A 10,773-nucleotide genomic window follows, 5' to 3' on the forward strand; every position below is an offset into this window, starting at 1 on the left:
ATATCAAAGCCTTGGGACAAAGTTGTCTCCCAGCTGCTTGGGTTGTCCCCCTTCACTGGCTCTCCCTGGGGAAGCAGGATCCACCTGTACATACACCCCTCACACAGAAATCGCGGCAAGTCTCACAGGAGCAATCTCACATTTAATTCCGATAAAGCTTAAAGTGGCATCTACATAAATGAACATGCTTCTGAGCAGAACTCTAAGAGTTACAGACCATATTGCTCTTAAACAATAAACCACATTTTCTTTATATTCTGCAGTAAACCACCATGCTGTAAATTACCCAGAGCCCAAGACCTAGATGGACAAATTCTTACAGTCAATATAGAGAACACTTACTATCTTTCAGTGTGAGCCCACTGCCCCACAGACAGACAGACACACAGACACACACACACCTTTTTGTTGTTGAACAAAATTCATGTCTAATGGCCAGAAAATATTATTACATTTCACAGCTTTAACTGGCAGTAGCCCTCAGGAGTAGATGGCAAGCTCAGACTCCTGAGCTTCAAGTCCAATCCCTAAATTCAAAAGCTGGAAAACAGATTGTGATCTTGGCACAAGGTCCCTCTAGATCTGGCCAAGCTAAATGGTCCAGGGTGGGGGGGGGGCAGTGTGATGGGGAGGATGGGTGTTGGGTGGGGTATCCACGCCTGGTCTGCAAAGGGAACCCCCAGAGGGACTACGAGAGCCACAAACTCTTGGCTCCCCAGCCCCGGGGACACAGTCGCAGCAAGAGAATGCTCTACACTAGAGGGGTAGGGTGGGGACCCTATAACTCTCTCTCCCCCAACTCCGGGTCTCTACTACTCTAAACTGCTGTGGGCACCAAGGACACCGAGTTCCCCTCTAGAGGGACATCGGCCCTAGCCCCCATGCTGGAGACTGCCCTACACCCCAGCACTCAGGAGTAGAGGCCAAAGGTGGAGGGAGACACTTCTGAATGTAGTAGGGGTGTGCATTGTGCAGGACACAAGAAGAGAGCACTGCTGAGCCATTGAACATTCCTTACATCCGGAGAACCAGCACAGGGGCAGGGGTGGGTCTCTTGCCTATGGGTCTTGACCCTGTCACTCATCACACAACAAGGTAAACCATTTTCTTCCCCTTGATGTTTCTGGTCTTCAGCCCCAGAAACCGCCGGCTGTTCTTCTCTGGCTGCCCATACAGCATGTTGACAAAGAACTCTGGTTCATCTTTGTCCCTGGGTTGGAAGGTCAGAAACCTAAACATTGCTCTTAGCTTGCGACACAGATAGGTCATTGCTTCCGCTTCGTCTGATGGTTCCTCATACACGGGCTGCTTCATTTCCTCATAGGCAGACAAAATCACGGCCTGAAACAAGTTGATCAATATGCAGATCATCACCAGCATGAAGGATGACAGGAACAGGACCCCCAGAACCCTGTTGTTGGAGAACTCGGTGTTCTGAAAGGCTGAAACGCAATAGGAGAATATCGTCTGCGTAGCATGAATCAGGTTACTGTAGTTCCACTCGTGTTGACCAAACACCAGGTAGCCAAATGCCATGTACACAAAAAAGTACACGGACACCACCAGGGCCATGTGGCAGATGCCGGGAAGGGCCGCTTGAATGGCCCTCTGAGCCAGGCGCACGTCATAGAAGATTCTGGAATACCTGAGGGTCTTCAAAATGGTCAGAAATAACAGGAAACCCAAAATGATCCTCATGGCGTGATCTACTTGAGAAACCGCATGAAACGGAATGAAATCCTCAGGGTGCGACAAGTAAAAGCGAATTATGCCAGTGGCCAAGAAGTGCTTCCTAAAGAAGAGCACAATCAGCACAGTAAATATGCATTTTAGAGCAAAGTTGAGCAGATTGTACACACTTCTCACGTACGAGGCCCTTTCTTGCATGATGATATAACCCTCATCGACCACATAGGCTAAAAAGAAAATGAGAATGGCCACATACAAGTAGATTTCTGCCGAAGTCTCCCTGTCGAAATCAGCAAGCGAGAAGGAGTGCACGGACAGGCTCGTGTTCACAACTCCTAACTGAGACGCCTCAAAAACGACAGAAATGCTACAGAACAGACTGACGTCTGGGTTGAAGGTGGTCAGCTCCAGAATCACGGCCCACGTGTTCTCATCAAGCCACTCGCTGCTCTGGAGTTCCCTGAGCCTCACGGTGGAATTAAAAGGCTGCTGCTCTGGGAAAAAATAGAACGCATAGCCTCCCGACCCATAGGTGTGTAAGAGTCCGTGGGAGACATACCCCCAGATCTTCCCTGGAGGCTTGTAAGTAAACCCATTGGTATTCTTATCCTCAGGCCTCTTGAGAACTTGGTTCCAAAGGCCAGAGTAGCTTCTGGTGTCTTCCGGGTCAGTGCCATAGCTGGGATGACAATGGATTTCTCTTCCCATGCTGGTTTGGGCAAAGTTGGCAGGCAGGCAGAGTTTATCGCCAGGTCTTGCCCTCACCTGCCTCAGCAGTGGAAGCCCCAGGATTTTAGAGGAGCTGTCGGGCAGAAAGGCTGGATTCGGGTTGTTGTGGACCAGGGGCACCAGCACGCTGTTCAGCCACCTGTAGATGTCCTCCAGCTTGGTCACCGAGCCGAGATCCACAGAGAACCGATCGCGAACAAACTGGTTATAGTAAAAGCTGTCCGTGTGATGCAGGAGGGCGACGAGCCTCAACAGGAGGGCTAGAAAGATGAAGTGAGTCAGAACGTAACACAGGAACAGGAAAGCCCTTCTCTTAATTGCCTTCTTCCTCTTGAATATTAGGATTTCGTCTTCGGTGAGGGGCTGGTACATCCTTGATCTTCGGAGCTCCAAGATCTGCTGGTGTCGCCTTTTTCTTTCTTTTCGGTTCACCGCGCCCTGAAGCTCGATCTCAATATAGCGGTACTTGCTTGTCCATGAAAGGTTTTTACAATACTTGGGCCTACCAGCTCTGAAGCCTGACAAGAGTATAATTTTGCATGGCTGCACCAGCAAAACAGACAGACAGAATGAACAAAACGATGCAAAGAGCCAGTCCATTGACTCTTCATAGCTATGATTCAGTCCATAAAATATGATGAAGAATGAAGATATACTGGATGTGACGAAAACCAAGAACCACGCTACATAGAGGCAACATGGAGGCAGAACGACCCTGCTCTTCTCCTTGAGTTTGACAGGACCTGCTTGGGAAGAAGGCTCTGTAGAAGCAACAAACTGATTGTTATTTGTGTTTGCGTTACTGGCATTTTTATTTTGTCCCTGCGTGCGTGTGACCGTTCTCTGTCCTTTCTTTTGCTGGCGCCCTATCGTAGTGAGCGCCTTGGCAGCCTTCGGAGCTCTAGGTCTTTTCCCAGTTGGAGGCTCCGAGGCCTCCTTGGTAGGTGCATGAGCACTTTCCTCAACGTGCCACTTTTTCAGAAATTCCTCCCAGTGTACATGTTCTTGCTCCAAGGAATCACTCCGGGGAGATACCGTTTCTAGAGTCACACGAGGTTCCCTCTGGGAGTAGGTGAAGAGAAAAATGATCAACATTTGCAGAGGGAGTGTAATTAACACACTTTCCAGCCCTATCATCATTGACCTGACGTAGCTCCCGTCTCCTGACGCCATTTCGTCTGCTCTGTCGAGATTAAAGAACATAATATTACACAGAAGGGAGGCCATCAGCATTGCCAAACAGCAGGACAGTCTCTGCAGCCGATTGAATGGGCTATCAATGATAGTGGAGAAAATGGAGAACCACAGGTGATCTCTCCCCATCCTGTAAGCTGATTCTATCAGGAAATAGTCCTTTCTGTTGATAGGCTGGTCTGGGTCGGTAACACGAAATGTTCTGTCCAAAGAGGTGTCAATACAAAGCCATTCCCGGCATAAAAACAGCCAGATGTGTCGGCTGAACAGATTTTCTACCTTGACTCTGCTTAGATACCAGCTGGGGGATTTGCCCTCATTGTTGTGCCACACACGAATGGAATGGATGTCCCCCAAGTCCCTTTTCGTGGTTAGGAGAAAAGTGTTGATGCCTCCCCGGTAGAGGGTTGTAAAATGCGGATGGCTAAGACAATGCACATCGCTGGCACCATCCGTTCCCATAAGTTGCATGAAGACATCGGCCCTGGTCCGGGCCCGACAACGGCCTCCCGTAAAAACAGTCACAAGGTAACACACCTTATCATATGGATCATTGTCAAGTAGAATTATCACATGTAGCCGAAGATACTGATCTGTTTCATCTCTCAGCAAAGCCCAGAAAGCTAGGATTATGTACATCAGCATAATGAAAAGTACAGTGACGAGCGTCACATAGTTGCGGGTAATGCTGGTGATGACCTCCAACCGAAGATCTACAGCATTAGGAACCACAATCACGTTGGCCGTCAAAAAGTGGGTTTGCAACTGCCTGCTGGCTTGTTTTATTAGATCCAGCTGCCGCCGGACCCTCCTTGTCCTTTGGCAGATGCAGTGCACTCTTCGCCACGTGGTCCTCTCTCCGAGAACACAGGTATCTTCTCTCCAATCGCTCTGGATCCCATACATGTCTAGGCAGTGAGCGCTGAAAAGAGCGATTCTCACGAGCTTATCATTGGCTGCCAGGACAAAACGAGGTGCCTGCAGAGCTATGACCAAGGTGCACTCAGGCGAGCCGCCTCGCTGAGCTATGACTTGCAGCAGGGACGCTGGAAGGCAAACCACGCGGGCCTCCCTAACGGCACAGGCTGAGTCAAACAGGTCACTCTGGTTGGTCATGGGAGGGAAGTCATGGGGCACAAGGAAGGTGGCGACCAGAGCAGTGGGGGTAATTTCACTGCCAGCGTACACCAACACCGTGAACAACACGGTCACTTCGGTCACAATGTGGACCAGCAACTCCTTCACTACACTGCTGTCCACCTCAACCCTAAACTTCCCTGTCGTCCTTTTCAAGGACTCATCAGCTCCCTCGGTCTCACTCTCGGGTCCCACTGTGAGGTTAAAAGCTGCAAAGCTCAAGTTTTTTCTGGCGATGTACACTTCTGCTACATCAGGCATGATCTCGACCACGTCGCCGTCAGGTGTGGTTCCTGTCATCCTGAATCCAACCACCTCTGCCGAACAGCTTTCCTGATCATTCATCCAAGGAAAGGGATCATCTGCAAACTCACAAAACATGGTGGAAATTGGAGCGTTTTCAGATAAAGTAGGAATATTGCTCACATTTACCGTCGGATGAAAATAATTGCGACTGCTTTTCTCATTCATGAAGATATCAGTAACATCCCAACTTTCAGTTTTCCTGACATACACGTTAAGGCTGGAGGCCGTCATTGCGGTGGTCTCGTTCCCTGGCACTTTACCCGCCAGTATTGTGTCTGCTAGTGATTCCAACACGTAGAAAGGCTCATCAACCACTTCATAGCTAACAGTCAGTTTCAAGATATTAGACAAAGTTGTTAATATCCCAGTGCTCACAATTTCTACTTCTTCAGAGCGAACGTGTGCATCATTCTGTCGAGACTGCTGTAGGGCTCGATTTGCTAACCATATCCTCACTGTGGCCAGTTTCTGAGCCAATCGAGTGAATCCAGCGGTCGTCTGGGTTAATTTAGTAACACTCATGACTACCTGGCTAATTTCCACCAAAGTGCTATTGGGAAGAATGAAAGTCTGGTTGACAAGGTATTCCTGGAGTCTGGCTTTGTCAGCTTCCAAACTTAATTCAGGTTTCATGATATTCAAAACAGAAGCTGCTATATATATTAAATAGCCTGCAGGTAGAAATTCCTGGCTGTCAAGCAAAGTAGATAGCGATGAATTTGGTCCCATGGTGAAATTGAATAAGCGATCGAGCACGCCCTTCGCTGAGATTTTATCCGTAGGGGCATGTACGGTTGCATACAAAGTCGCCTGAGAAAAAGCTCCTAGAGAGTCATACACCTGAACAAATATCTTCATCGCATAACGATTAGGCAACACACCCACGGGGAGAAATGAAGGGGGCGATGTGGACTCATTCCCCAAATACAGGATGGCCCCCAAGGTGTTCTCTTTCACAGAACTGATCTGACCAAAACCATACAAATCAGAGACTACCATTTTGTACGTAAGTGGGATGTTCTTATCCTTAAAATTATCGCACCGGATGACAAACCTGGTAACAAAGGCAACTCCTGTAGGTGGATTAATGCTGCACTCTCCGGTTTCAGGGACATAGTTAATAACAAACGGGTGCTTCAAGTCCACGTTATGCCCACTCCAAGTTGCTAGATGCACAGAAGCCCAAAACTTAGCTTCAGGAAAATCCTTCAAAGCAAAAGCTTTTATAGACAAATGAGCCCCATTCCTTCCTGTTGTGGTGTGTTTCACCCAATCAAAGTTTACCTCATCCCCTAGTGATGACAGAATCGACCATTTATACACATCCTGGCTTGTTGAACCAGTTGTGCAATTGAGAAACAAAGAAAATCTGGCTGAAATACCCAAAACGGCATCACAATTTTCAATACACGAGATGTATGCTGCGGGGGCGGGTCCTTTGAGCACGTGTACCTTTCTATCAACATGGGCTCTCCTATCACCCTTGCGGATCACCATTCTGATGAAATACACACCTCCACCTTTCAGTGTTCCTGGCTGAAGTGTGAGGACAGGACCAGAGGCTTCCTTCCAGTTCAGATTAGTCTGCTGTGGGGCGCAGACGCTGTTGCTCATCACTGTGATTTTATATCCCTGGTAGTTTTTTGGATCCGTGGTACAGTACCAAGAAAAACGGAGTCCCTGCGAAGGGTTGTCCGAATCTGGATCCGACGACCCCGTTCCATCCAGAACCAGCTGATCTGTGAATTTGATTGTTCTGTTGGGACCCCCAGGAATAACTGCTTCTAGGTCACTTCTAACGATGCTGACATACATGAAATCTGAGGCCGAGGCCTGAGGCCTATTTGGATTCATGTAGACATCGACTACGAATCTCATCACATACACCCCCCAAGTTAAAGATTTTGGAGGGATATGTAGAAATGTTGGTACCCTCCCTGATTTCGAGATTGGTATGTCCAATGGTCTGTGCCACTGGGGCAGTTCATGTACCGAGTGGACGAAAAACACCTGCCAGTACGTAACGACTAAGGTGGAGTTCGCACAGTTGTACTTGTAGGTGGCATTGAGGGTAGCCTCCATCTTCCTGGTCAGCACCAAGGGTTCACCATCTTTGTTCCTGTTGATCTTCACCATGGTGATCTCACACGGCGCCTCTGGGGATACCTGGCAGGACACGGAAGACTGGATGGCTTGAGGCCCATCCGAGGTGAGAGCTTCCAGGACAACAGGCGTGGGCCCATCCGTGGGACACTGCGTTTGGGCCACGAAGCCCGCGGAGGGGCGAGGCCCGGCGGCCGGCAGGTCGGAGGTGGAACGGCGGGGGCGCCGAGGGCCGGCGGGCCGCAGCGGCACGAGCCAGAAGGTCCACTCCGGGCGCCCGGGCGCGCGGGGCAGCGCGGTGCGCCACAGCAGGGACAGCCGGCCGCGGCGCGCAGACAGCCGCAGGTGCACGAGCGCGGGCGCGGCGGCCAAGCGCGCGCGCAGCCGGACGCGCAGCAGGACACAGAGCGGGCGCGCGGGGCCGCGGGGCAGGCAGAGGCGGCCGCCACCGGCCAGGATCACGCCGCCGCCAGGGGCCGCGCGGGGCCGCAGGTGGACGCGGGCGCTGCCGGCCGGCTCCCCGAGGCCCGGGGCGGCCCTCCAAGCGCGCAGCGCGGCCGCGTCTCCGAGGGCTGGGCCGCGAGTCCAGGCGGCTGGCGAGGGGCGGCGGGCCGAGGCTGCATCCGGGCGGCGGGGTCCGGACTCTGGTGTGGCGGTCGCCCGGGAGTCGGGGATGGCAGCCAGGTCCCTGCCAGGAGACGTGGGCCGTGGAAGGAAGCCTTGACTCAGGGCCAGGCCCAGGCCCAAGAGTAGGAGAAGGAGAAGCAGGGTTCTGGGCCGCATAGCGCTGCCTGCCTGGGCACCTGGGCGCCGCTAACTCAAGGGTGGGGTCTGTCTAACCGCCACAGGGGCCTCGTGGCCTGGGGTGGGTGGGGGTGGCGCGGGCCATGGGTCATGACCCTGGAGCAAGGAATGGAGTGGGCTTCCGGTGTCCCCTCCCCCTGCCTGCCACGATAGGCCTCCAAGCAGCAGTGCTCATGGAATTAAGGGGGCCAAGGCTCCTAACAGCCTGGAAAGTCCTCCCCTTAGCTGGCATCCCCTTCCCCTGGCAAAACACCACAATGCTGTGACCTCCCTGAGAGCCCAGGCTTTCTGATTTCTGATTTGATTGTGACTATGGTTTTCTTGATTTGCTTTTCCTACTTTCTTAGGATGAAACCCCTAATCCTTGGCTTTAGATCGTCTTCATTTCTCTAGAAGCATTTAATGCTGCAAATGTCCCACCAAACACTGCTTAACTGCCTCCTGCATGCTTGCCTAGTTTTGTTATCATTCAGTTTAAACTATTTCTACTTGCCCCTGATAGGGTTATGAACCATCAGTTCAAGTGGCTTATGTAATTCCCCAGTATTTGGAGTTTGTGTGAAATCTTAGTTATGCTGGTTTCTAACTTAAGTCAGTTGTGGTCAGAGAATACATTCCATCTGATTGGTGTGCCTTTGCATGGACTGAGACTTGCTTGAGAGCCCATACAGTAGTGTGGTCTACCTTGCTGTATGGTCCTGGTGCCCTTTAAAACAAGATGTGTCTCCCATCATTGGGTGGGTTATCCTACAGACATCAACTAGATCAAGAGAGTTGGTACCCGAGTGTTTCATCTTTTATGTCTCCCCTGGGTTTTCTCTAGTTTTTCTATCACTCGCTGAGAGAGGCCGTTACTCTCTCCTGTGCTGACCGGGAAACTGTGTCTTTGACCCTTTCTTTCTGTCCATCTTTGCTTCATGTCTTTTCAGGCTCTATTAGATGGATACACATTGGTGTTACGTCCATGTGAATTGGTCCTTGTCTCGTGATGAGATGTTTCTCTATATCTCAGTAATCATCTCTGTTTGGAAGTCCGTTTCATGTGATGTTCAATGCCAGATGATATGTTGATTGTATCTGAATAAACCTGGAAAATGAAATGAAATAGCCACACTAGCCTTCTTATGCTTACTGTCTCCATGCCATATCATTTTTTCATTCATTTCTTTTTCAGCTTAGGTATGTCTTTATATGTAAAGTGGTCTTCTGAATGCAACATGTAATATGGTTTTCTTTTCGTATCCTCTCTCTCTGAGTGCACCATCCCGAAGGACAGGCCATTGTCAGGACAGAGAAGGCAGCCATTGCAAGGAAGGGAGATGGCCCTTACTGAGAAGCGATCATGCTGACACCCTGAGCTTGGCCGTGGGGCTCCAGAGCTGTGAGAAATAAATCCTTGCTGTTCAGACACCGCCCCCACTCCGCTCCCCCCCCGCCCCGGAGGTAATTTGTTTTATCAGTCTGAGCTAAGACATCCGGAAAGGTCAGGGCTGAAAACCCATATTGGGTCATCAGAGGCATGTAGGGTAGAGGCCCAGATGGAGAAGGAGACAGACTCTGGTTGTCTCTGGTCCTTAGAGGAGAGGCAGACAGAGACAGGCAGTGGGTCAAGATGGAGAGTAGGAGGGTGTGGTGTCCTGGAAGCCAAGGAAAGAGGGGATTCAGGAAAGACACAGTGAGGCCTGATGGGTCAGAGAAGCTGAAGATGAGGAAGAGGAACTCGGAGATCATGCTCCTAGCCTGCTGACTCCCTGTCCCCTCTCAGCACCACCCCACCCCACAACACACACTTTGGGACAGGAGTCCCCAGGCCTGGGCCAGCGCCACAGGCAGCAGGGTCTGTGTGCACCCCAGGAACAGACGAGATAGGTACAAAAGGAGCCCTGTCCTTCCCCATGGACACTTTAGAGCAATGGTGGTGTGATCCATGGCGCCCTTGGTGATCTGAGCCCCAGTGACCCGGCCCTCCGGAGCCTGCCCTGCTCCAGCTTCCAGAGGACCCTCTGGCCCGCAGGGTCACATGCCCCAGTCAGACCTGCTCTTCCCTTGTGCCTCCCCATTACGCTCGTCTCCAGACCCCTCTGCCCCTACGTATGCCAAGCACTGTGCTGCCCCTGAAGCCGAAAGGCCTGGGGCTGGGCCTTCTTCCATTGGGCAATTGAGGATTAAGGAAGATACAAGGCATTTTTGTAATCCTGGGAATAACACCAGTTCCGGGTCATGGACAGAGGGGAGCTGAGGAAACACTCTGATTTTCTAACTAGCAGATAGGACCTCTGGGTGCTTCCAGCAAGAACATTCCTTGGATCACAGCTACGTATATACACTGTGGACTTTATTTGCTGTGTCTGCCCACAGATGGACCATCTGGATGAAGCTTTTCATGTACGACCGGTAACCACTCAGATACATGACCTTGTCTCTAGAATACTGTTCAAGCCCTAAGACAGGCTACACAAGTTAGGACAAGGACTACAAGAACTATGGGAAATACTGAAAGAGCAAATCATGGTCTTTGGCAGAAAATAAAGTTAATTTTGAATTTGAGCTCCCTACCATTTGTAATATAAGAAGAAAACCAATCCAAAGGATTAGCAATATCTCAAAGTATTTTTAAAGAGGATTCCCAGAGAAACCTCATATTCACAGATAAAAAGAGAAGGGCATGTGGGTGGCTCAGTCAGTTAGCCTGTGTCTTCCACTCAGGTCATGATCCATCCTGGGATCGAGGCCTGCTTCCTGCTCCGTGCTCAACGGGGAATCTGCTTTTCCCTCTGCCCTTTCTCTCTCTCTCTCAAATCATAACATCCT

The 10,773-nt window shown here is 50.7% G+C and overlaps 1 protein-coding gene across 1 annotated transcript; it reads right to left on the reverse strand.

Moving 5' to 3' along the window:
• Window positions 1-122: 122 nt before the first annotated feature.
• LOC131839854 (polycystin family receptor for egg jelly-like) lies at window positions 123-7,941 on the reverse strand. Its single transcript, XM_059187547.1, has one exon. It carries the CDS (start codon window positions 7,939-7,941, stop codon window positions 1,084-1,086), a length of 6,858 nt encoding a protein of 2,285 aa, XP_059043530.1. The 3' UTR covers window positions 123-1,083.
• Window positions 7,942-10,773: the final 2,832 nt, after the last annotated feature.

The sequence above is a fragment of the Mustela lutreola genome, chromosome 8 (genome assembly GCF_030435805.1).
Source record: "Mustela lutreola isolate mMusLut2 chromosome 8, mMusLut2.pri, whole genome shotgun sequence".
Lineage (NCBI taxonomy): Eukaryota > Metazoa > Chordata > Mammalia > Carnivora > Mustelidae > Mustela > Mustela lutreola.

Coding starts and splice junctions, on each gene's coding strand:
- LOC131839854 (XM_059187547.1), bottom strand. CDS start 7,941: ATGCGGCCCAGAACCCTGCTTCTCCTTCTCCTACTCTTGGGCCTGGGC.